This window comes from Carassius auratus, unplaced genomic scaffold (assembly GCF_003368295.1).
Source record: "Carassius auratus strain Wakin unplaced genomic scaffold, ASM336829v1 scaf_tig00013767, whole genome shotgun sequence".
Taxonomy (NCBI): domain Eukaryota; kingdom Metazoa; phylum Chordata; class Actinopteri; order Cypriniformes; family Cyprinidae; genus Carassius; species Carassius auratus.
This window is the reverse complement of record NW_020524440.1, coordinates 1,090,429-1,117,809: the sequence shown is the minus strand read 5'-3', so window position 1 is coordinate 1,117,809 and position 27,381 is coordinate 1,090,429. Positions and strand designations below refer to the sequence as shown.

Here is a 27,381-nt window from a genome sequence, read left to right as displayed (position 1 = left end):
ATTCGGTACACACGTGCACCATACCGAAAGCCCTGTACCAAAACGGTCCGGTATGAATACACGTACCATTACACCCCTAACGTATATATATATATATATATATATATATATATATATATATATATATATATATATACATACATATATACATATATATATATACATACATATATACATATATACATACATACATACATACACACATACATACATACATACATACATACACACATACATACACACACACACACACACACACACACACACACACAGATGTATGAATCATATCATTATATGCATATAAAGGCATTATGAGATGCTTAAAATTCAATGTAATTACAAAATGAAATTGTATTACAGAGGCTTAGAAAAATATTTAGAAAACAATGACGAATTAACGCTGGCAGAACTTCACAGAAGGATAGCGACTCTTTATGAACATGATAAATCAGAAAAATGTAGAAGATCAATTGCCAGTGCACTGAAATAATTGTGCTCAACATTTTGTGCTGTGTGCAAATGTACTGCTGTAGACTGATGCACACATAAATCATAATTTATGAATGAATATATATGCATAAATTAATTTGATCCTATCAGCTATTTATAAATAAATATTAACATCTATATATATGAAAAAGGTTTCCACGGATAAGAATAGTGATGTACATTATTCAGGTAAGGGTCAGCTAACCCTTGGATAGGTCAGCTGACTTGTACTGAAATGTGAAAGTTTTCACAGATCCGAAAAGTGATGTTAGTGACCCAGGGATGGGTCAGCTGACCAGTACTGAAATGTGAAAGTTTTCACAGATCCGAAAAGTGATGTTAGTGACCCAGGGATGGGTCAGCTGACCAGTACTGAATTGTGAAAGGTTTCACAGATCGGAAAAGTGATGTTAGTGACCCAGGGATGGGTCAGCTGACCTGTACTGAACTGTGAAAGTTTTCACAGATCCGAAAAGTGATGTTATTAACCTAGCAAATGGTCAGCTGACCTGTACTGAACTGTGAAAGGTTTCACAGATCCGAATAGTGATGTTAGTGACCCAGGGATGGGTCAGCTGACCAGTACTGAATTGTGAAAGGTTTCACTGATCCGAAAAGTGATGTTAGTGACCCAGGGATGGGTCAACTGACCCGTACTGAACTGTGAAAGGTTTCACAGATCCGAATAGTGATGTTAGTGACCCAGGGATGGGTCAGCTGACCCGTACTGAACTGTGAAAGGTTTCACAGATCCAAATAGTGATGTTACTGACCCAGGGATTGGTCAGCTGACCCGTACTGAACTGTGAAAGTTTTCACAGATCAGAATATTGAAGCCAAGTACTCAAGCAAAGGCACAACAACCAAAACTTTGTCAAACAAAGTGTACAAGTGTATATGTGTGTGTGTGTGTGTGTGTGTGTGTATATATAAGTTCATTTACATAATAAATTGGAAACCTTTATTTATTGGAACAGCAACCATATGACAATATTAGACAAAAAATGGGGGCAGAGCAAAGAGAAACACGGCCACGTGATAAAATGTTATCGTGAAAGTTACTGCATACAAAAATACAGCAAGAACTGGCTGAAAACATCAGTCTCTATCTGATTGGCTGGCTTAATGAAATTCATTTTTTGCAATCCTTTACTTTTTGAATCCATCTCCTTACTCCCAATACAATGATTTGTTTTTTTTATGATTTAAAATGAATAATAATTAATAAATAAAAAATATTTATACGCCAGAATTTAATTTTAAATGTCACACAAAAATGTGGTTGGTCACTTTCTAGACAGTTCTTGGTCAGACTAAGATGAACATTAGACAGATTTTCACAAGACTATAAAAAAATCCGGACTGTTTGAGAGTAATGCCAGCTGACGTGCCCATACACTGATGGAAGCAGCTCAAAACTATCATCATGAATCATCATTCATTGTGGTTCTACCTGATTCTGACAGGGAATTCGTCCTCATTCCGGGCTCCTTCTCCAGCTGAATTTCTTGAAGTGCAAATATTGATGTAGCTGGCAGGGAGGAATTGAACAGTATGTTAACATGCTGAACTAAAACTAGGGCTGATATATATAACGTTAAGGGTCAGAGAATTTGTCCAAGATTATTTCAGCACACACCAAACTTCAGTGCAAATACAGAATAGCTCACAGCGGCTCAGTGGAATTAAATGTCTTTCAAAGTAAAGTGTGTGTATGTGTGAGACTTCTGTCTGGCACTTTAATAATTCTATCTGTCAGTGTGAGGTGTGTGTGCATCGGTTATCTGGCACCATCATAAATCTCCTTGGTGCACAGAGATGTGCGCGTGTGTGTGTGTGTGTGTGTGAACTCACTGTCTGGCAGTGTGAGAATTCTCGCTCCCAGGCAGCTGAAGTATGGGTGTCTCATAGCTTCCTCTGCTGCGATCCGTTTCTTCCCCTCAAACTGTAACAAAGTTCAGTGTTAGTCAAGCTAGTCACTAATCAACTAACTAAAAACACAATATTATTATACACTATAATTCAAAGGTTTGGGGTAGTTTTTTTTTAAGCATTTAAAATGTATATATATATATATATATATATATATAAAAAAATCAGCAGGGATGAATTAAATGGATCTAAAGTGAAATACATTTATGAGACACTGTTACAAAAGAATTCCATTTCAAATCAATGCTGTTCTTTAGAACTTTCTATTCATCAAAGATTCCAGAAAAAAAGTCATATCGCTTTCTACAAAAATATTAAGCAGCACAACTGTTTTCAACATTAATAATAATAAGAAATGTTTTAAATCAGCATATTAGGATGATTTCTGAAAGAGCACGTGAAACTGAAGACTGGAGTAATGCTGAAAATCAGCTCTGCATTACAAGAATAAATTACTTAATATACATTCAATTGGAAAACCGAATCAAATGGATTTTTTATAAAATAAACACAGGTTCATTTAACAACTCAAAACTTTTTAACTGTAGTACAAAATTCAAGTTACCGAAACACACGTTTTTATAAATTATAACAGGAAATTGTTGTTTGAAAAGTTGTTTCAGATAAAGCAAATAACTAGTACAAATAATTTTTTTTTTTTTTTGGTAAAGCACACACTGTTGAATTAACCAGAAACGTGAATTGAAGTGAATTTCGATTTTTGACCTAAAGAAACATTTCTTCACTTGAGCAGTTTTATGCATTATTTATTATTTACAGGCAAATAAATATTCAGACAGGCTGAACTCTGGAAAGAGAACAGCCATACAGTATCCTAAAAATGTCAGTTTTCAAAGTCATTATTAAAATACTTCCTCTTAACCCAACCTAATGAGGAAATAATACAATAACTTATAGTCTATAAGCAATGCTTACACAGGCGTGATTTCCAGATAAGTGCAAATACTAAAGCTCGAACACAAGCATCCCAACCAGTGGGGTGAGTACTGATACTGTTGCTTTCTGTAAAGCTGCCTAATGACACTAATAATGACATTATTGTCCTTTTTTCAGCTGCTTTGGAGCAGAACTTGTCTCATATTTGAAGTTTACATCATTGATTCTGTTATTTTTAACCTGTTAAGCTGCTATAAAACAGTCTTTATTATATAAAGCACCTTTTAAGTAAAGGTGACTTTAGTGGACTAAATAATACACAAATCACCTGCAGCAGCTTCGACAGAAGTTCAACTCCATCATTGTCCAATCTGCAAGAGAAAAATAATTCACTTCAGTAAATGACCTCCAACAGCGTGTCATTTTTTTCTACAGCAGGAGCGGTGATCGTTTCAGGCATCAGACCCAGAGGACAGCTGTCGTTACCGTGGAGTGTGATTGTGGAGACAGTCGGCGCGGTATCGTGGGTAGTTATAGGAGATGAACTCCTCGTTGGAGGTTATTCCGGGCCACGTCTCCTCTGTGGGCGTACCTATGAAAAGACAGGAGGGTTTATAAATATCACAGTGACACACAGAGACAAACTGTCAGATCTAGAGCCAGAAAGAACATAGTGGGAGAGAAGGAGCGAGTGGGTGAGAGAGCGGTACCGAGCAGTTTGAAGATAAAGTGCAGCTCCTCCTCCACCGTGGAGCCCGGGAACAAGGGTCGACCTGTAGACATCTCGTAGAAGATACAGCCAACACCCCTGCAAAGAGAGTTATTAAAACTCAATTCAAGTCCACCCCCATAGAAGCTATGACATGTGTGCGAGTGTGCGCCGATTTTACCACAGTAAAAACAAGAGTCCAATTATTAGCTCACTATTTATCGGATCCGCGCCTAAACAATTGGCCTGAACGAGGTGGTCTCGGCACGACTGAAAACAAACTCTGGAGCCGTTCGGTTGTAGCACTTAGCAAGATTACTAAACAAATTATTAATAAATACTACAGTAACACTATTTCCACAAATAAAGCAAGTAAGATACATCAACAGGTGGATGCTCACCACATGTCAATCTGAGTAGAATAGTCTGTGCTGCCCAATAGGATGTCAGGGGGGCGGTACCAGAGCGTCACCACCTCATTTGAGTAGGTCTTGGTGGGAATCGACTTTGCTCGTGCCAGACCTGAATACCAACCAAAAAGCACATTTAAAAGCAGTCTGCCTAGTTTTCAGCAAGCTTTGTAAACCTTTACAACATATTAAACATCAACTCCACATAAGCCCAACCAGAAGTTTAGTACACTAGATTCTTTTAGCCAAAGCAGCAGTACATTTACAGTGCAGTTATTACAGAGAAAATGCAACTAGAGAAACCTGAGCATATGTTTTTCAAGTAGGTAAGTGGGCAGCTGGTTTTCATTAACTACAGCACCCACACCATGAGAAAATAGTGAGAGTAAAGAGGAGTTTTGTATTTAAAAGTAAAGATGAGGTTTGTATGTTACAGACCAAAATCAGCCAGCTTTAGCTCCCCGCGCTCGTTGATCAGAAGATTTTGGGGCTTGAGGTCTCGGTGAAGGACTTTACGTCTGTGACAGTAGTTCAGACCTCGCAACAGCTGAAACAGGAACAGCTGAGATGGAAAAAAAAAACAAGCAGGTGAATAATAAGAACACCGTACATGATTGCGATGTGGAGCTAGGGGTGTGACGGTTAGTATATAACCGTGAGACCGGCGGTTATAGTTGAACACCGTCATTAGAACTCTATAACCGCCAAAACCGTGTCATTAAAATATTTTTTACAAACATTTTTTATCAAAAATTATTTTCAGTTTTTAGATAGGATCATAAGATGCGCAATATATCGGGAGACATGGTTTTTACCACTTAATGAAGTTTTGTAAATCGTCAGACATGATATTTACCACTTCATAAAATTGTGCTTTGTAGAAAACCTTTCTTAAAAACGAATTTCGTTCTGTACAAATTTTATCTTAATTTTAATAAATGTTTCATCAACCAATTGCATGTATTTTAATAAATAAAAAGCAAATATAGCAGACAATGATAACCGTGACATGGAAGCTCCAGCGCGCCGCGTTCACTTGCACTGCACTGTGAACTAGAGCGCATCTCATCATAAATGAAACTCAGCGTAGGCCTATGCCTCATACATTAGCATTAAATATCTTTGCTGCATCCTTTCTAGAACAGACAATGGCTTTTTTTTGCGGCTCGCATCAGCAAAGCATTGCATCGCCATAGACCGCAAAACAATCAGCGGATGGCGGGCGGGTGCGGCTTTGAAATTTGCTCAAAAAACGTTGGCGCAGATGATGAGTTTTGTGACAGATCTCCTTAATAAACGGAGGTCTGAAATCTCTGCCCCTTTACCGATCAGAGCGCGCGCTGACACGGAGTTAACCCGCTATCTCCAAGAACAACCAATTGACTCCACGGCAGATCCACTACCCTCCCCTAACCCCACCTCCCCCCCCACATTTGACTCACGTCATAACCGTCATCACCAATTCTGAAACCGGCACACCCCTATGTGGAGCAGAACGATTATGAGAAACAGAAAATGAAAGACATTTGTCAAAGACGCCTTACCTTGACATTGTGCATATGAATGCTGTTTCCACAGTCATCTAGGTACTGTTTCAGGTCTTTATCCTAGGAGATAAAGGAAGTCATCAAAGCAATAGATGAATAACCAAACTTATATTATATAAAACTTATGTAACTTATATAAAACTTATATTCTCGGGGATTCACTAACTTTTTATTGTAGCCAACCAAACCCCCTAAAAGAGTTACTAATTAACAACACATTCACATGCTTTCTGATGTTGGTTAATTGTTACACGACATGCAGGTCAACATTTATTTATTTTTTTTGATTTTTAAATGTTTTATTTTCATTGTTTTTTAATATAAAAAATGATTATTTGAATTCTAAATTGAATTATTTATTTATTAGCTTTTCATGTAGCTTTGACATTGTTGTCATTTTAAAAATGCCTGTTTTTGTGCCACATAAATCTGCTCTATAACTATTATGTCGATAGATATGCAATCCATAAGTCATTTCAATTTAATACTAACTACACTTGTTTGGACAAGAGTAATTTGACTGCACTTTAACTACTTTAAATTATGAGCAGTATGCAACTTGGCAAGCTACGGTTTCCAAATAGCTTGTCCACTGTTGGTGTGTAGATGAGTGTGTGTGAGATCATAAGTGTAGTTAAAAGTGTACAGAGTACAGTGAAATACTGCACATGTGAGTGACTCACCAAGTACTCGAACACAAGTGTAAGAGACTTCTGAGTGTGGATGATGTCATGAAGAGTCACAATATTGGCGTGTTTCAGGTCCTTCAGCAGAGACACTAGAGAGACACAGAAAGAGACAGATTATTCCTCAAAAAGGTGGCCTTTATGAATATTCACTAAATGACAAGCCAAGTTAACATTAATGCAAAAATAGTTGAAAAAAAAAAAATCCCCCAAATGAAATTGACCTTAAACAATCTTTTGCTAGAGTACTTTTAAAATTTTGATATGCAAATGATCTTAGTTAAGGTTTGCTAACTGGAAGCAAACATAAAGTGGAAACATAAATGATCAGGGTTGGCTGGGGAACGGAGCTTTGTGTGAACTTCTTGCATATTATATGCATGTTTTTCATATTATAAAACTCTTTTAACCAGCTGAATTCCCCTGTAACAAAAGCCACTGATAGTGAATTTAGAGATTAACTGTCTAATTTAGAACATCCTAAATTTAAAAGTACAAATGTCTGTCATTGTGGAAGCATGTGGGAAATTTGGGGCAATAGTTTGATCTAATTTTAGTGCTGATCCACTTTGGCATGCTTCTAACTCGCCTTCTCTAATGGCAGTGCATGGAGCTCCTTCCTCGTGCTCCAAACGGATTTCCTTCAGAGCCACCAGATTATCCGTCAGTTTACTGCGGCCCTTATATACTGTAGCATAGGTGCCCTGAGAAAGAAAAAGATGACAATGCACAGTAACATGACTATGGTGCTTTAAAATGCTGTTTTGGATCAGAGCTACGATCTAAGAATCGCCTGTGACGTTACCTCTCCTAGTTTATCCAGTTTCACGTATGTCTCCAATTTCCCAAATCCGATCTCAGACTGCATACAAAGACAAAAAATGTCACAACATGGTCCTAAAAAGCAGCACTTAAAGTTAGTTCAACCGAAAATGAAAATTAGGCTGCGTTTTACTCACTCCCACCCCCCAAAGGCATTCTAGGTGTATATGACTTTCTTCTTTCAGACAAGTCCAGTAGGAGTTATATTAAAAATGGTCTTTGATCCTTTAAGCTGTGTAATGGCACTCAGTGGGTGTTGCATGCATCAGTCCAAAAGGAGTTACATAAAAAGCGTCTCACACAGCTTCGGCGGGTGAACAGAGGCCAGAAAAGATCCTGCACTCATTGTTGTAAACGGAAGCAGTTCCAGGGGAATTACGTATGAGGTCAACGTTGTGTCTTTTGGACTGAAGCAATGCAACAAGCACTGACTGCAATGATAGAGCTTGAAAGATCAACAATTTTTAATATAACTCCTGCTGGATCCGTCTGAAAGAAGAAAGCCATATACACCTAGGATCCCTCGGGGGTGAATAAAACGCAACCTAATTTTCAATTCTGGGTGAACTAACCTCTTAAACAACATGGGGATACAGGGCAGAAAATTTCAAAGGCATTCATGTGGACTCATTAAAATACACCCAAATCACACTGCTCCCATTTCAGATGGCTGGGCTGGACGCAGAGGTTTATATAACACACATAGACGACATGAGCTAAAATATCCCTCCCCAAAATAAATTGGGAACAACTGAAGTGTAACAAATGAAGTGTTAAAATGCATCACAGATCAAGCGTGTGTCAACAGCACTGACTAAACATCACAGTTTAAGGTTATATCTCATATCGAGGCTAGCTGAACTTGTGGTATTTCATAATTCATAATTTCACATTCTGTCAAGAATACTGTTCAGAACATATCCGGACCATATTTTTCCCCAATATGACTTATTTAGGACTCTATTAAGCATTGTGACTTTATTTACAGAACAATCCAATTATTTCCCATTCAAATTCTCAGTAATTTAATGTGGGGAAGAAAATCCCTATCAGATATCCAAAATAAGCATATATTTTATTAAGCAAAGACTAAAACTGCAAGTCCAAATGAAAATATGATGAATAAATAAAATAACTTCATATGATTTTACATCGGCATCAAAGGCTATATTTATGGCAAAATCAAGAGTAATTTTAAAAGATTAAAAAAGGCTAATAAAACAACAATAATTTAATTGTTCATAATAATTAATATTACTTTATGCAATTATTTTTGTAAAAAAAAAAAAGATAATATACAATCTTTCAGTTATATATTTGATTTTTATATATAAATGGCCATTAATGTAATTTCTAAGTAAAATTTTTCCTTTTAGATTTACAAAAATATTTATATAAAAAAGGCAATTGTTCACCATTAAGTAAATATAACCAATTCTATGTCTTGTATAAACATCCTGGTTATTTCTATGTTCTATTTCTATCTTTCATTTATAACTGAATTCACTTTCTATAATTAGTTATGGATAAATTTTATTAAGTATGACATTTTCTAGGCTAGTATGGTATAGGCCACACTGAAAACGTAAACAACCTCACTAAAATTGGATTTGAGCAGAAAATCTGGCACAAGTAGAGGCTGTAAAAAAGAAAAAAGTTGACAGAAAGGAAAACCAAGAGAGAGGCATTACCAGCGATACCCTGCGTAATCTCCGGCTGAGCGGTTTGTCAAACAGAGGGCTGTTGAGGTTGAATTTCTCCAGGTAGCCATCAGGAAGCCTGATATCGGCAGGCAGAGACAGACGTTTGTTTATGTCCTGAGAGGGAAGGAGGAGGGGAAAACCATTAATTGTTAAGGCCTAAAGGTTTCATTACACTACATAACAGTAATAACCCATCTGGCCCGCAGGCTAGTCATCTAACTGATGGGTACCATGCCGTGGAGCATTTTCAGTAACCACAATGCACCATTAGTCACACGCAACTGATGTACCTTCAATAGCAACAAACAAGCTAATGGTTATTACATGGTTTAATTCAAGCAAACAAAACGAAAACAAAGCTAAATTGAATGTTTTTATTACCCAACATGTCATGTATTATTCAGTGTCCCACTCTAAAAATACTGGCGAAAAAACAAGTAATGCATGTCAGAAATGGGATCATACCTCTGTGGAAATTTTGCGACCAGGGTTGTTTCTCAGACGAACTCGGACGGGGCTGTGCACTTCATCAGAGGATGTGGCCGAAGCCTGATCGCTTTCTCCATCGGAACCCATTTTAACATCCTCGTGGACGATTTCTGCATTTACAGACACAGCCACACACACTCAAATACATTTGCATGCTATGATGACGTCACTATTCTGATGATACTGGAAAAATGTATCGAATAAAATCAAATCCAATGTTTCTAAATGTCATTCCACCACTTCATTATTCTATTTTAAAACCAAATTAATGCTGGTTTATCATCTGGGAGCCTGAACACTCTCCAAATGCATCTCTTACACATTTTTCTGTCTGTCTCTGATGCATTTATATGACTCGGAGGTTCATACCACACTACAGCTGAGGAACTACTTAGCTGCTCTGAAAGAAGATCCGTCTCGTACACACACAAAAGGAAAAAAATAGAAGTCATTATCTTCCATTCATTTATTCACTTGCTGTCCCATCCCCCCCATTAAACCATAACACAATCTCCCCCCTACCCCCTCTAACTCCACACACACACACACACACACACACACACACACACACACACACACACACACACACACTCTCTCTGCCTGTCTATCCATGTATAAAAGTGCAGTGGTTCTCAATGGATTTTGCTGCAGAATGCAGATTTTACATTAGACATCTAGAAGTGACACAGGCAAAACAGAATAACTAGTTGCACCAAATTAAAAAGGAAAATTAGGAAAATTTGTCATCTTTAGTAGTTTAGGTTTCTTTTACCTTGCATATATTTTATGGCCATGTAAACCTATTTATTTAGTCTGCCTTTTATCTGATATCTTATCAATTCTATGATTTATAATCCTTTAATCTGGTATAAAGCAACTTTCCATGCTTGAATCTAATTTAGTTAACAAGTGACATTGGTGTAAATAAAAAAAATTGTAGTGTCTATTTGGGTGCATGGCCTTCAACAACAAAAGATAAGCAGACTTATTTTGCATTGTATGTATTATTTATGTATTACTATACATATAATATATGTATTATTATACAATTAGTTGCATTTTATCATCTGCTTTTAACATTGGGTTGCAATCCACCAATTGAGAACCACTGTAATAGTGTATGCGTCTAAGCTTAATTTACGAGAGTCCAAGTTGTACAGTAGGGTTGGGAATCGAGAACTGCTTTTTTTTGTTAGAAATCATAACCGAATAATTTTATGACATTCAGTTTCGCTAACAGTCCTGAAACTTTTGCATGCTTACATTAATGTGGACATAACTCCTAAAAAAATAAGAAATATAAGCACGTCTTATTTTCTTAACATTCCATTTAACAAGTAGTCCTTTGCTTATTAAACAGAACAAAAGCAATTGGACAATCAGAAACAGGTACACAATTCTGGAAAAACATGATTGTATCTTTGCTGTCTTTATCCCTCACAAACCCCTTTAGATCCAGCAGATTATGGGTTTAGAGGGATAGTTCACCCCAAAATGTAAACTATGTCACCATTTACTCACCTTCAAGTTATTCCAAACCTGTATACATTTCTTTCTTCTGCTAAACACAAAATATGATATTTTGAAGAATTTGGGTAACCAAACAGCTTCTGGTCCAGTTACTGACTTTCTTGTCTAATTAATGGAAGTCAGTGGGGACCCAGCAACAATTTTGACACATATTCTTTAAAATATCTCCATTTGAAGCAGAAAAAAGAAAGTAATACAGGCTTTGGAACAACTTGAGTAAATGATGACAGGGATACAATTTTTGGAAGCACTATTCCTTTACAAGAAAAAAAGTCAAAGAAGTTGCTTTGTCATTAATCTTCTGCTAAAATGACTTCATTGTTTGACAAAAGGCATATAAGGGAAGTGAATGCAATAATAAGCAATAAGGAACCGAGGTGGAATCGGAAGCAAAACTATCAAAATTCCTTATAATTCCCATCCCCACTGTGCAACCTCACACACATCACACTCTCGTCCTCTGTGTGCATGCGTGTACGTGCATGTGAATGTACCGAGGCGAGTGGTGTGGTTGAGATAGGAGCTGAGACTGCGGCCCAGGCTGCGTGGTCTGCGCAGGGTGCTGCTGTAGGACTGCAGGAGGGAGTGCATGCTGAAGGAACCCCCCGAACCTCTCACTGAACCCCGCAGACCACCACTGCCGCCAACTGGCATGGCCTCTGGGAGAGAGGAGAGGGGAGGAGGACGACACACAGAGGAAATGAAGACGAGGAGAAGGGGGGAAGGGCAGACAAGGAGCCAGGAAGGAGAATGTAAATGTGGCGGGACACATAATGGAATTGAGCGTTATGGGAAAAGGAGCAGTAAAAGGAGCAGAAGTGTATAGAAAAAGGGGTGAATAAAGAAGATTAGTGTATTATGGAGATTTATCGAAAAGAAGAAGTGGTAGGGAATGATTGATATGGTTTGGGTGAAATGGTAAAGTTGGGTAGCAAGTGTTTGTGAGAAGACAGAAAAGGGAGAAAAACAAGGTTTGGGGGAAAGGTCACAAGGATGAGAAGAAAAAAAGAGGAAATATTAAATTAAAAACAGAAAGAGTCAAATTTTAGAGCATGCATTCATTTTTCCAAAATGATTATTAAAAAAAAGAGAGAGATCAATTTACAAGGATCATCTTCCGTGTTAGTGAATGAGTTACAAGGGGCACAATTATTAAGCAAAGACACGGATAAACTCATTTTCTCACTGACGGTAATTGTTTCTAATGATGCTCTACACTGTGGCGGCAATTAAAATGGCACACGAAGGCATCGATTCATCAGCATGTGAAAGCCAAATGCATCTCAAATGTGTGTAGGGTTTGGAGAAATGCCAAAACAGGCTACAAAAGAATGAGATGTCGATATGATGATGTATTTGCATATGGTAATTAGAATATATAATATGTACATATATATTATTGACTTGAATGAGGCAGTTATGGAGGAGCGGTTTTGTTGAAACAGTCAGATCTGAGAAGAGCAGGATCTGTGAGTGCAGTTAGCTTGAGATGAGAAGCCATGCTAGAAAACAACATGCTGATTGGTCAGAGGGGGTAACAGCAGGCAGGAGACAGTAGCTTAGCTCAACGCACGCAGAGCCATAGCCAGCCCTTGGGTATAATGGACAGATTGGCTTTAAAAATGTATTTCGGTTTCTTAATGCAATGCTTTAATGCTGCATACCCGTATCACACTGACAGGCAACACGAAGGGAGGCAGAGGTGAATGTATATGCATTCAATGACGAATGGCTGAAACACACTTTCTTAAAACCACATGGATTAAAGCACAGCCCTGAGCTTCCTGGTGTATTCTAGAGAGTATCGGGACTCTTAAAGTCAAAATCGACCACATTTCCTAACTTCATAAATGGCTTGCATGCTCTTCAGTACAATATACTCATATATACAAATTAGTTTTTACAATTTTCACCCAAAAATGGAAATTCTGTCATTATTTACTAACTGCAACGTTGCTTGAAACACACACACATATATACACACACCCTATACATATCTTCGAAAAAATGCTAGGAACCAAACAACATTAGGCCAATGAAGAAATATTGAGATATTTCTCAAAATATATTTTCTTATGTTCCACAGCAGAATTACAGACATGCAAGGTGAGAAAATGATGACAGAATTTGTATTTAGGGTGAAATATCCCTTTAAGAGAGATTTTACACCTGCAACTCAGTTACAGAATTCAGTTTTTCTAAACAAAACACTATTTCTTGACCTTTTTTTACAGAATTACCTAAAATAGCATTTATAACAAAACACCTTTGTAAAGAGCATCTTAAAAAATACACACTGTTATACAGACATCACTTGGTCATAAGGTGAATTGAATTGAGAAAATGTGCATGCTGTCAGCAAAGAAAACACAATAGAAAGATGTGCTACTTTTTTGTCTTTGTCTTATCGCAATTCAGATGGCAAACTCACAACTCAGGTGAAATCTAATTTCTTTTGTCATGGCACAGTAGATTCAAATAGAGCACCTCCGCTGAACAGTGAAAGGAAACACTGCTGTGAAGACAGTGTACTGAAATTCACAGCTGCTCTGTTCCAAATTTACAGCATATAGCTGAAGTAAAAGCCACAGATCTGACAAATCCATAAACAAGGAAATTAGCAATTTAACTGAAACTACACTTGACATGCTGAAAAATACAGCACTTAAAGTGGTCTTTTGACAGACTAAATGCTCTTTTTTTAAGTCTGGCCATTAGCAACAATACTGGCAACTTTCTGGCTGTCATTATATAAAAACCCTGGAACAGATTGTACAGATGGCGCTGAATTTGAGCTGTTTTTATCCCCTCCAGTAAGAATATTCACACACACACACACAAACACATTCTCACTGGTTATGAGCATCTGAAATATTATATGCCACAAAGTTTTCATGCAAGTCCCAATATTGGGAAGGAATGACTGTTGACGAGTTAGAGATGAAACGTAATTATGTTGTGCCTAACAACACTAACTGATTAGTCAATCACATGAGTCGGCCAAGTTTGTGAATTTTCTGCATCAACTGCATTTGTGGAACATGGCGGAAATAAGTTAAACATGATAAAAAGTGTTAAATGTAGCATTACGGCCTAAATATTTAATAAACCACGCAAGGGAAGAATTTGACAGATGACAAGCTTTTAAGTTCTGTGGAAAACTGTGGATGCAGAGTCCATGCAGGTTTACTGATAAGCTAATAATGCAATCCACTATGGGCATTAGGGCTGCACGATTAATCAAAATAAAACCAAAGCTGTGATATGGCTTAGTGAGATTATCAAATTGTGATTTAATTAAATAAATATAGGCACTGCATTCTTACACACAAGTGGCTCATTATCCACAGGTGATTGCAGTTTTTCAGAGCAGCTCGGTTCACAGTAAATGCCGCCCCACACAAACTCCATCTCGGCTTCTGCTTTAGATCATTTTAATGCGTCAATCTTCACATACTTTTAACGAGAAGCAGTTATCAAAAAAATAATAATTGATAGTTCAACTAAAAAAGATAATTCTGTCAGCGAAAAAAAAAAAAAAAAAGAAGATATTTTGAAGATTGTTGGCAACCAAACAGTTGATGACATTATGGAATAAAAAAATACTATGGAACTCAATTGTCAACTGTTTGTTTGAACATTCTTCAATATCTGTCAGATTTTTATTTTATTTTAGTGAACTGCCCCTTTAAGGGCTCTGTGTGGTTTTCTGTCAAAATAAAAGTTTGATGGCTTAACATTTGGAAATTAAGAAATGACATTAAGACATTAGTATTTGTAACGTTACAGTTGAAATGTAAAATAAAATTATTATTAATATACGGTTTTCTTTAAATACACTTTTTACTTTAAAGTTAAAATTTGTACATTTTATTTAATAATAATATACTATTATTGTAAAAATAAAATAAAATTAGTAAACCTTTTAAAGCATTCATTTTTAAAATTGCAACCACAATTTTATCAGGGAAAAAAATAAATCGCAATTTTTCACATTTTTCCCCAAATCGTGCAGCCCTGATGGGGAATTTTTTATGTTTTACTGGTCAAATGCAACTGCATCTATGTTCAGTAAGATAAACCACTGTACGCAAGTTTCGCAAAAGAAATCAAGTGCGGCGTCCGTGTTGTCGTGCAAAAAAAAGAGAATGTTACCATACCAGAATCGCTGTGTGCTCCTGTGTCCTGAGAGCTGATGGTCTCACTCAAGGTCTTGTCCCCGTCGTTACCCCCTCGCAGCGTCAGGGACAGCTGCCGTTTGATCTTCCTCATGCGGTCCATCAGTGGGGGTATGGGGGGACGAGATGAGGGGGGTGGAGGGGCTGCCACTGTTCAACCGCCCTGTCAGAGACACAAACACACAAGCAGGACCTTACAAGCTGCTTCCTGATTCATTTGATACCCTCTGTGATTACTGGACAGAGCAAAGTCATGCATTTTCAAGGACGCCATCCTCTTAATACTGTAACGGAATGTGTTAACATATTCTGAGATAAATATTAGCTTTAAATTCCGTAAAGACAAACATGGAGCAGAAAGGTGATTCAGAGGACGAATTTGTTTATTTCATAACGAATAGCGCTCTACGGAATGGACATTAAAGTGAGAGACAGTAACTGGAAGAGGTTCACGGTGAGAGATCACACCTAGAATAAACAAATCACACAGCCAACTGTAACTGCACACATAAGAAATGATTAGCCACAATGTTTTCACACTCATCATTAGGGCTGCACGATGTGTCGTTTATGCATCGATATCGCGATGTACGAATCCACGATAGTCACATCGCAGGATGTGCGATGTAGGCTGTCGTAGTTGATCCGTTATTCATTAACTGTACGGGCCAGCTGCTCCCCGGCCCTCGACGAATGTGATTCGCGGATTAATTGCACAGCTAAACCATCATAGAGTGAAAGTTTATCATTGACAGGACTGAAAACCACATGCAAGTTTAACAGGGCAGAGAGAGAGGGAGCGCGAGAGAGACAGAGAGAGAGAGAGAGCGCGAGAGAGACAGAGAGAGAGAGAGAGAGAGAGCGCGCGCGCGAGACAGACAGAGAGAAAGAGAGAGCGCGAGAGAGACAGAGAGAGAGAGCGCGCGTGAGACAGACAGAGAGGAAGAGCGTGCGTGAGACAGACAGAGAGAAAGAGCGTGCGCGTGAGCGTCGCGTGTCTGAAGCGTCCCAGAAGCGTGGTGGCTGCCTCGCGTTTTCTGTGTCTTTACACACCAGAACCGTGCCTGACGCAGCGCTGGGCTGGCGCGCTGCTGCTAGAGAGAGAGAGAGAGAGAGAGAGAGAGCGCGCGTGAGACAGAGAGAGAGTACATTAGAAGTACCATCAATGTTTATAGAAATGTATATGGATTCATTTTGCATGTAATTTTTTTTCTTCTTTTTTTTCCTCTTATGAATATATGTATTTTTGTTTTGTTTGTCTCGCTGTCTTGCTCTCTCTCCCTCGCACATATTAATCAATTGACACGATGGTGTCGATGTTTAAATCATTTAAAATGAGAATGTAAGTGTGCTCACCCCATTTGTTTGTAAGAAAAAATATCGCAATGTATATCGCAGAAAAATAAAATATCGCGATGTCATTTTTTCCCAATATCGTGCAGCCCTACTCATCATTGTAAGTGGGATTGTTTTCATTTATAAATCAAGTGCTTAAAGGATTGCAGACGCTGTAGATTCAAGTGTTTTAAGGCCGGAAATGCAAGGAATCCAACTGGGAGACTCTCAGAGAGGTGCAAACAGGGTAATTATTGCAACAACACAGCCATTAAATGAGAGTATGCGCAGAAGGCACTGAATACGTTAATGATCACTGACCAGACTTGAGCATGAACATTCATCTCAGTTCAGTAAAATTCAAAGAAAGTGGCCAGAGATTATAGATATGTTGAGAATAAAATTTTACTCATACTATTTAGCAGTATGCCCAAAACACCCAGATGACCAAGTAGATGTGCAGTACACAACCAGAGCACAGTGAGTGAGATACCATAATGCACTGCACTCGACTTGACCTTCCGTTTGAATAGTATTGGACGTGATTTAAATTAGTAGGATCTCCTTTTTCACTATTTATAGAATAATACTATATATAAAATGAGGTAGTATTCCATTCAACACAAAGCCTAGAAGAGGAAAAAAAACAAAGTTACCCTCAGTTAGGGCTGCACGATTCTGGATAAATTGAGAATCACGATTTTTTGATCTCATATAGAGATCACGATTCTCCTACGATTCTTTATTATTATTATTACTATTAACATTATCATTATCACAAGTATATAAATTAATTATTTTATTTTGCAAGGATTCTTTAAATTGATCAAGTGTGACAAAGACATTTATAACAAAATATTTCTATTACACACAATTATTGTTCTTCTGAACTTTCTATCAAAGAAACCTGAAAAAAATCTACTCATCTGTTTTCAACATAATAATAATAATAATAATAATAATGTTTTTTTTGAACGGCAAAACAGCATATTAGAATGATTTCTGAAGATCATGTGACACTGAAGACTGGAGTAATGATGCTGAAAATACAGCTGCACACCACAGAAATAAATTACATTTTAAAATACATTCAAGTGAAAGCAGTTATTTTAAATGGTAAATATTTCAAAACTTTACTGTTTTTGCTGTACTTTGGATCAGATAAATATAGTTTGGTGAGCAGAAGAGACTTTAAAAAAACATTACACATCTTATGGTTCAAAAACTTTTGACTGGTAGTGTATATATAATATATTTAAAACCCCAGTTTTTTTAATATTAGAATGATGAAAAAGTTGTTTAGATCACTGATTCAACGACTCACTCATAAACCTACTACACTTGTTTCATTTCTGGATGAATCAGCGTTTTTGAACGATTCTCTTGAATGAAAAATTAATTCATTGACAAATAAATTAAGACACTTGTCGCCACCTATTGGTGAAACAATGCAATCGACACAAACGTTATTTAAAGCGCAGTACTTTCAAAAGGGGATTTGTTATATTTTGATCGCTGCCATATAGACATCAATGTTTATATTTAAACTATAAACTTTATCCCAGTATTTCTGTGATAATATAAATGACTGTAAGACAGATATAATACTGTGTAGTTGAAAAGACTGTGAAGATGTTTCTTAACCAAACATGGTAAGAGCTCTCTCTGTGTCAGCGGCAGTGCGCGCACGGATTTGAATGATCCGGTAAGACTTTGTCAAAGGTTTAACAGACTCGGGGAATCGTTGTCTTTTAGAAATGAGATCGAGAGGGTGTCTGAATCGAGATCGCGATCTTTTAACGATTAATCGTGCAGCTCTACCCTCAGTGCTTGTGGGGAACACAGGGTGTTCTTTTTAGGAACAGCCAAAATGTTGCCTTTCCTTTAGACTGATCACCTGCTTTGACACAAAGATGAGCAACAATCTTCACCGCAAATCCAAGCTTTGGGTCCTTGGACATAATGTGACCCTCTAACAAGGGGACGGGATTCTACTCAGGCACAAGATTCCAAACACTTGTTTCCTGTGCAGATAGATATCGCAGTCCATGCTAAGAGAGACTTAACAAGTAATGGACCAAATTTCCTTTAGAAATTTCGCTTAAAGTCAATATAGAAGTCTGAACAACACACTAAACCACTCAAAAGTTTTAGTTTGTTAAAGAGCAATTTAAAACATTAAAATACATATCAAAGCAGTACTTCAAGGTGATAAATCAATGTAAAATACCAAACTGAGGGATTTAAAAGGACACAGCACAATGCATAAGATTTTGGATAATGCAAGAAACAAAAAAACTAAACCTTTCCCAATTTTTTTAACATACAGACACTAAATTGCAATAATGAAACGAGGGTTTTAAGGAACTCTAAAGCAAACCATTGGAAGGTTAACATCAAAAATACTATGAATAGTTGAAATAGTGAGAATGGTATTTCCTTCAAATGCCTTGAAGCACAGAAACACACTCCTGAAACCCAAAATGACAAAAAATTAAGGATGTTGAAAAGAAGAGCATATAAATGGAGACAAATCCAATGGTAATCAAAGCAAGACATTTGAAGCATCTTAGTTTTATTTATCGTTCCCATAAATTCAAGACGAATCAAGCAGCCTCAAATCAGATGAGAGAATCAAACAGGAAATACAGGACGATCCACAAACCTTTGCTCTTGTTTACAATAAACCACAACAGCTCAGATTAGGAACTCTTACAGTTTAAGGACACTTTTTTTTTTTATATTCATCATGTTTTGCATTCTGAATAACAGTCAGTCATGTGCAATGTGGTTGAATGACTGACAAAGCAGCGCGAATCAGCTGTTCGGTGCCAAAATGCATCTAGACAATCCCTAATCAGTTCCGTAATCAAGGACAAACAAGACACAGTTATATATATATATACACATGAGCTTAACCTGTTTACCCACCACCATTTCTGCTCCACACTGGCTTCATTCATGACCTGGTGAGTGATTGCAGTCCCGAGGACAGCAGCAGCAGTCTACACCGGGTTAAGGGCCATTTTCAGCCCCCGGCAAAGTCTTAGTGCTACTTAATCAGGGTTGATGACTCTTTAAGTCTCGTTTCATTAGTTGACCATCAAAACAGCATGCAGGACAGCATTCTGTGGGCCCCAGCTAGCTAACACAGGACTGACTGCATTTCAGCTGTCCTGCAAACAGACTGGCAGGTTTCAGTTTCAGAGCCAAGGTGTTTCTTTAACTGACCTGCATTGATACGGTGCAGACTGAGGCTCATTTTCCACTCTATAGGTCAATAAAAGCTTCATGGGGTTCAGACAACTGACAGCTTGTTTTGCGTCCATGAAAGTGAAGTGAAGTGACATTCAGCCAAGTATGGTGACCCATACTCAGAATTTGTGCTCTGCATTTAACCCATCCGAAATGCGCACACACACAAAGCAGTGAACACACACACACACACTGTGAGCACACACCCGGAGCACACACCCAGAGCAGTGGGCAGCCATTTATGCTGCGGCGCCCGGGGAGCAGTTGGGGGTTCAATGCCTTGCTCAAGGGCACCTAAGTCGTGGTATTGAAGGTGGAGAGAGAACTGTACATGCACTCCCCCACCCACAATTCCGTCCGGCCCGAGACTAGAACCCACAACCCTTCGATTGGGAGTCCAACCCTCTAACCATTAGGCCATGACTTCCCCATGTGGATGAGTTTACAAACCTGTCCAGTCAAGTGGCAAAAAGCGGCCTGTTTTCAGTAAAACATCTTTAATTTGATCATATGGAAGAGAGTTAAACAAAGCACCGATCCATTTTGACCACAATCCCCCAACATCCCTCTCCAACCATACTGACATGATGCATCCAAACACAAGGTGACACCCTGACAGGGGTGACCTTCATAGAGACTGATTCTGGAACACTCGGTCCAGACAGCACTACATCAACCAGCCTCTGAGCACAAGTGTGTTTGTGTTGCTGTCATTTCTCTGAACTTGTCCATACAGCAAAGCACTTCATCAATATTACGCTGCTGAAACATGCCAGGACTGAAAAAAAAATCAGCCTGCTCATGTAGGTTGCTCTCTAATTGGACACTGTTATTCACTGAGGCATTATGGGCTCTACGATTTTCAAATAGAGCAATAACGAAGACGATTACAACAGTCGAAAGAAAGCTGTGGACACAGCCTTTGTCAATTATGCATCAAAGCTTTGGAACACACTATCAAGAGATATTAAAGGGATAGTTCAACCAAAAAAGTTCATCTGCTTACCCCCAGGGCATCCAAGATGTAGGTGACTTTGTTTCTTTAGTAGAACACAAATAGAGATGTTTAACACAAACTGTTGCAGTAAGTCAGTCTATAATGGAGGTTAATGGGAATCTCAGCTTAAAAAAACAAAAACAAAATATATATATATATATATATATATTAGGGCTGCACGTTTTCAAGTTTTTCTTTAACCGTTAACCGAGGCCCTTAGCGGTTAATACTCGGTTAACCATAGTGTGCGCCAGGGTTTCCGTTGTCCGGTAATTTCCGGACATTGGCCGAAAGAAGAAAAAGAAATGTCCGACAAAATTTAATCTCTCCGGTCAAATTGTCCTATTAAAACTGCCTAATAATCCCGCCCACTAACACAATCTGAATTTGAGAATAAGCCTAAAATGTATAAAGCAAATATACACCGACCTTTGGCTATGTTATAAAGGAACAGGCTCTAGTAATAGTTATGTAACTTTCCGTGTTTAGGCGAAGGTAACAAGCAGGCTCCGCGGCCGCCTCGCTAAGGCTATGACTATGTTTGACAGGTACAATATTTGAAAATCGATAATTATTATTATTATTTTTTATTACATTTATATCTGAATTTATGTCAACCTATAGACTTTCAAATATCAAAATGTCATGAATTAATATGTATTTGTGTACAAAATGACATATAAACATATTTTCCTATTATATTTTGCATGGAAACACTTCCAACAAGGCGTCGGTTCTATTTCTAGCATGCACGCGTCGAGCCGCGCCTGAGCCGCGCGTCTCACGCAGGCAGTCGGCAAGCTCTAACCTGTTAACATGGGAGCCGAATTAAAAACAGACACGCCACGCAGCTGAGATGCTTTCGCCACGCATCCAGTGTGTCCTGAGCGCCCTAATGATGCCCGGGTGTTGGCTGTTGAGATTACAACAACGAGGTTGTACTTGAAGTATATCTAAGCACTGTATTGCAATACTTGCATTTTGCCCCGTCACTCTCAATTTTAAAGTGCTCCAACGCTGTACTTTTTTTTTGCCCGCTTCATATTAGAAAAATGACTTCTTGTGGACATTACAAATGTCTGGGAGCGCTCTGGCGGTCTCTGGTGGTGCAAAAATGTATTACAACTAAATTCAATGCACGCCATTGACGTCACTTAACCGAGCAAAATGTTTCACTCGGTTACGCAATTTTTAACGGTTAATCAGTTAACCGGTTAACCCTGCGGCTCGTGACAATACACTGATGTGTAAAGACACAAAGCGATCGGTCTGTGCAAGAAACTGAACAGTATTTATATAGTTGTTGTTTTTTTACCTCTGATACATGCAATGTCTGAACTGTTAGAACCCTCCTGAGCACGTTCTCAAGCAAGTGCATGAGGAGGCTTCTTCTTCTTGCTTTATGGCCGATTGCAGACTTAAAAAAGTGCATGTCCGCCACCTATCTCTCAAATTGAGTGTCAATAGTCTAAATTCTTGCATTGCTTGTAGACCAATTCTGCAAGTAATGCACTTTCCTCCGGAATTATTCTAGTCTTGCTTCAAAGCCAATTATGTCCAACATGGAGTCAAAGTCAAGTCAAAGTTCCAGTGCTTTCCCTAATTCTCTTAAATAAACAATCAATGGAAACCACCACTTAAGTGGTTTGGTGAATGCCAGTTAACTAAAGCATCAAAATGATGTATGCTTCAACAGTGTAAGTCTGTTTAGGTGAGGAAAGCCAAGTTAAAGACTCCTAAACCATCCGTCACAACCTAATGATAATATTCCATAAACCAACCCACTCAACATGCACCCACGCCTCCAATATGCCATTCTGAATCAGACCGGCAAACTGTCAAACAAGCTCCTCCATCTGACCAGAACTTTAAAGCAAAAAGAGTCTTTAATGGGGACTTGTTACCGTATCTTATTCAAGATTTGATAGAGTGGGACTGAATCACTCTCCCTCCTTCCCCATTCCATCAGTGTAACTTAAACCAAAAGTGGTTTCACCTGCTGGGAAATCAGTGTGAGCTGGAAAGATCATAATGGCATTTTTATGCCAGAAATGGTTTAAAGTACAGATTTACCCCTAGATAACATGCATTCGATTCTACAGATTCCCAGCTATGATGTAGACTTATTGAACACCCATTCATGTTTTGAATGAGTGACGTTATGCTTTCATCACTAGATACCATTGGCAACGTAAAATACGTCATTGACAATGTTGCAATGGCTGCGATCAATTTAATGAAATGTTATTATTTCATAATATGTTTAATATTACTTTTTTCATATATGTTGAACCAGCTTGATTAAAAATTACTTAATAAACACATACTTGTATAAGCCCTGAGGTACTTCAGATGACATTAATAGAAAGCACAACATGACTGAATAAAACAGACGACTCTCTCAAGATAGCATAATTATCCAGGCAAGCCATAAATAAGTAAAAATAATGAAATTAAACATTGATTGCAGCCAGACTGCTGACTGATCCACAGTAAACACAGATAAACACGCTAGCCAGGTTAGCTAAGTTAGTTAGCTGGCTTTAAAGATCAAAATTAAACGGCCATTGTACAGGAATTCGAGAATTACTTCTCCTTATTTTTATTCATTTCATTTTAGCTTTAGCTTTTCAGTTTGACTCTTCATATCATAAAACAATCCTTTGGTTTTCATTCAGACAGCCCGACCGACCCAAACAGGACACAGAGACTGTCCGGCTCAAATTAACTCAAAAACGGCCTAAATCTACTTTTTCTGTCCCATTATGATGCGTTTTCCACTTTAAGATGAAATATCAGAGTGGGACAGGACGATCTCCAAGATGGTTTTCTTACCCGTGGAGTTGAGATTCGTATGTGCTTGTGTCAGTGAGTATGTGTTGCTCGTGTAATCTTAACAGCAGTAATAATATCCCAAAGCCGCCGCGCGCTCCCAATAGTCCTCGGCCATGTTCATCTACGTCTGCTGCTGCTCGTCCGGTCTCCACTGCTGCTGGAGCGACTCCTCTAGACCCCGCATGTCTCACTTGCTGTTACTTCTGTTCTGAAATTGCTAAAACGTTACCGCAGCTGTTTCCTTCCTTGCCAAATCCGGACTGGAGTGGATCATGGAAGCGACAGAGCAGCTGCGAATAGACTCAGGAGTCACTCACTCCACCACCAAGATTCATCGGATAGGTTGGGGAACGTGTAATTATGTAATTGAGCAAATTCTTCCGTAACTGATACGTTTTTATGATGTATTTATGTTTTATTATGATATATTCCTGAGTAGGTTGATTCGTTGTATTATGAGTCCCTGCAGTCATGAAATTTGGATACGAAGTAAAAGCGTTCACCCCTAATAAATTAAACTGACTCATATTGGGCTGACCCGAATTCCATTCAAGCAAGTCAGACTGTACCATTCGGGCGGAATGCACAGGGGAGATGCAGCGGGAGTGCAGTTTCTAATGCAGAATGCTGTGGGGCACTGCATGTCATGCTGAGTCGTTACATATTTGCCATATTATTTGTTTAGGAAATTACGTTATATTACGGTTGTTTATAATAGGATCAGATTTATTAATGAAAAGGTTTCTCAATGCATCAATGTAGAACTACGTGTTCAAGTCTAGCTTAAGAAATAAACAAGTGTATCATTCTATTATATTTGACTGGAGTTAACGGAAATTCAGACAGTTTGTCTATCTATCTAATAAAATATAATTTACTGGTATACACACACACACGTTTGTTTTTGTGAAAAGTGGGGACATCCCATAGGTGTAATGGTTTTTATACTGTAGAAACTGTATATGGCCCTTCACCAACCCTACACCTAAACCTAACCCTCACAGGAAACGTTGTGCATTTTTACTTTCTCAAAAAAAAAAAGAAAAAAAAAACCTCATTCTGTATGATTTATAAGCGTTTTGAAAAATGGGGACATGGGTTATGTCCTCATAAGTCACCCTCTCTTTGTAATACCTATGTCATACCCATGTCATTATACAGAGTTGTGTCCTGATACGTCACAAAAACAAGAGCACACACACACACACACACTTATGCTGTGCTGTAATATACAACATTAAATAAATAATTTCCAATAAATTATTTATTTTAAAAAAAATCCACTTGAAAAAAAAACTTCCCATAATGTACATTTAGTTTAGTAAAAAATTTATTATAAATTTATAAAAAATTATATAATTTATTAAATCCAAACTCCATTTGGAATAAATGTGCATACCATTGTATGTAAATTAAAATTCCAGTGTATCTTGGATTGTCTACTTTGATCACTTGTAACCTTATTAGAGCATTATGTTTTGAATATCCAGCCTATTTTATATTTGCAGTGACAGCATCGATTTATATGATAATTAAACGGGATGGGTAAGGAGAGCAGGGGAAAACCTAACCTGAAGTGTGTGTGTGTGTGTGTGTGTGTGTGTGTGTGTGTGATGGAGGAGCAGTGGAGCCCCACAGTGAGTCACCGCTCTGGTATGCTCCAGATCCCCTAGCAGTTACTTTAGCCCTGGAAACCCACTGTATGGGGGTTGCATAAATGTGCCTTGGGTGCAAATGAATATTTCTTTTGTTCCTTTAATAGTTCCCAACACTTTACTTCACCAGGGAAGAACCTGAATGCTGTAAATTAACCAGAGGTTAGTATTTTTTGCATACATGGCTTGACCTTAAAAACAATGCATGTCAGTGGTGAAAATGAAAATGGCAAGTTTGCATATACACAATGCAACCAAAAGATCATTTGAATTCCATATACTGTAAGGTTACATCTTTTGTTACAAGTATCCATACATTTGGAGGGGGTGCTATCACCAAGATTGTTATTTTTTATATTTTTTCAATGGCAGTTAATTACTGTGGCCATAGGCAAAGGCAGGCATGTATGTTCGACCTTGTAGTGATTAATAGAGTACTTCTGAAAATGTCTCTTTCGGCCACCAGTAGCCACTGTTCAGCCAGGTTAGGTGACTTTACACATGCCATTCTTATTATTACTTGATGACGACTGCATTGTTCTTTAATTAGAAGTAAAGATGTTATTATGGTCTTATTTATACTGGTGAACAATAATGCAGAGGAGTTAAGTGGCTGATGTAAAGCTAAAGGGCAAACCCATTGACGCCTGCTGAAATGTGCTGGATTCATTAGTACATTCACATTTCAAGTGCTTAACATGTTGAGAGCGATACTATTATGCAGTATTTAGATGTTCACTGAACCACAACACAGAAGAGCAGAGCGCTGGTGCTCACCTGTGTCTGTGGATGCACTGGCTGGAAGCGTCATTATGTTAGTGTGTGTGTGTATGTGTGTGTGTTGATGATTTAGATTGGGAGTGACATGTACTAAGGAGAGTGCATTTGGGATCTGTAACCTTTCTCCTTCTCTTTCTCTCTGTTTTCTTGTAAGCCTCATGTAGAGTTCATGCTACGTTTTTGTATGAATCTGTGGTTGTACCAGCCATATAGAAAATTATCTTGAATATCTAATTTGTATACTGACGTGGTTTTAGAGCAATGTTTCACATTAAACAAAATTGGTTTACATGTGAATTTTAAGCTGGTTTAAGATGGATGAACAATTAAATATACAATATCAGTCAATATCAATAAATGTAGACTGATTCTGGTTTACAATTAAAACTGCATCAACATATATTGTGTTTGTATGAATATATACTGTATGTGTGTGTATGTATATATGTGTATATATATGTGTATATATGTATATATATGGATATATAATTTTTGTTTTGACTTTTTGCTTATTTAGATAATTAAAATATAAAGCCATTTATATTTGTTCATTGTGATTTTGAGATTCATTAAAGATTACATTTAATCGTGTTATTAAATTAAACTTTAAGTTAATGTTAGATGATGGTACAGTGAAGGAAAAGCCCATGTGCCATTAAATATCCAATGTCAGTCAATATCAATAAATACAAATATATATAAATACAAATAAATACCTATTTAGAAAAATACTATTTAATTTGTAATATTTTGTCTAAATAATAAAAAATTTTAAGCAAGTGTGTGTGTGTGTGTGTGTGTGTGTTTGCTAAAGATTACATTTATCCAATAGCAGTCAATATTAATACATTTTTAAAAAGCCTCCAGTATTGGCTAATACTATATATATATATATATATATATATATATATATACTGTATATAGTATTGTCCCATTATTTTCATAATGTATATCATATTGTATCATATGTATGCATTATATGCATTCGGAAAATGTATGTGTGTATATATATATATATATATATATATATATATATATATATATATATATATATATATACACTGTAAAAAATTTCTTGTTGTTTTTACAAAAACTTTTTGGCAGCTGTGGTTGCCAGAATAATTTTGTAAAA

The 27,381-nt window shown here is 37.5% G+C and overlaps 1 protein-coding gene across 2 annotated transcripts in view; it reads right to left on the bottom strand.

Annotated features, from left to right (window-relative positions):
* LOC113074159 (cyclin-dependent kinase 16-like) overlaps window positions 1–24,318 on the bottom strand; it is a 30,924-nt gene extending 6,606 nt beyond the window's left edge. Inside the window, exons 1-16 of one of the 2 annotated variants that reach the window (XM_026246910.1) lie at window positions 23,815–24,318; window positions 15,375–15,555; window positions 11,709–11,873; window positions 9,661–9,794; window positions 9,184–9,309; window positions 7,476–7,532; window positions 7,260–7,374; window positions 6,668–6,762; window positions 5,982–6,044; window positions 4,876–4,999; window positions 4,429–4,549; window positions 4,029–4,126; window positions 3,805–3,910; window positions 3,647–3,689; window positions 2,344–2,434; window positions 1,943–2,020 (exon numbers count right to left, since the gene is read on the bottom strand). In XM_026246910.1, coding sequence (XP_026102695.1) covers window positions 1,943–2,020; window positions 2,344–2,434; window positions 3,647–3,689; window positions 3,805–3,910; window positions 4,029–4,126; window positions 4,429–4,549; window positions 4,876–4,999; window positions 5,982–6,044; window positions 6,668–6,762; window positions 7,260–7,374; window positions 7,476–7,532; window positions 9,184–9,309; window positions 9,661–9,794; window positions 11,709–11,873; window positions 15,375–15,495 — 1,537 coding nt within the window. In that variant the 5' untranslated portion in view covers window positions 15,496–15,555; window positions 23,815–24,318. The remainder of the gene's footprint in view (window positions 1–1,942; window positions 2,021–2,343; window positions 2,435–3,646; window positions 3,690–3,804; window positions 3,911–4,028; window positions 4,127–4,428; window positions 4,550–4,875; window positions 5,000–5,981; window positions 6,045–6,667; window positions 6,763–7,259; window positions 7,375–7,475; window positions 7,533–9,183; window positions 9,310–9,660; window positions 9,795–11,708; window positions 11,874–15,374; window positions 15,556–23,814) is intronic. The other variant, XM_026246911.1, reaches the window with a different exon arrangement.
* Window positions 24,319–27,381: the final 3,063 nt, after the last annotated feature.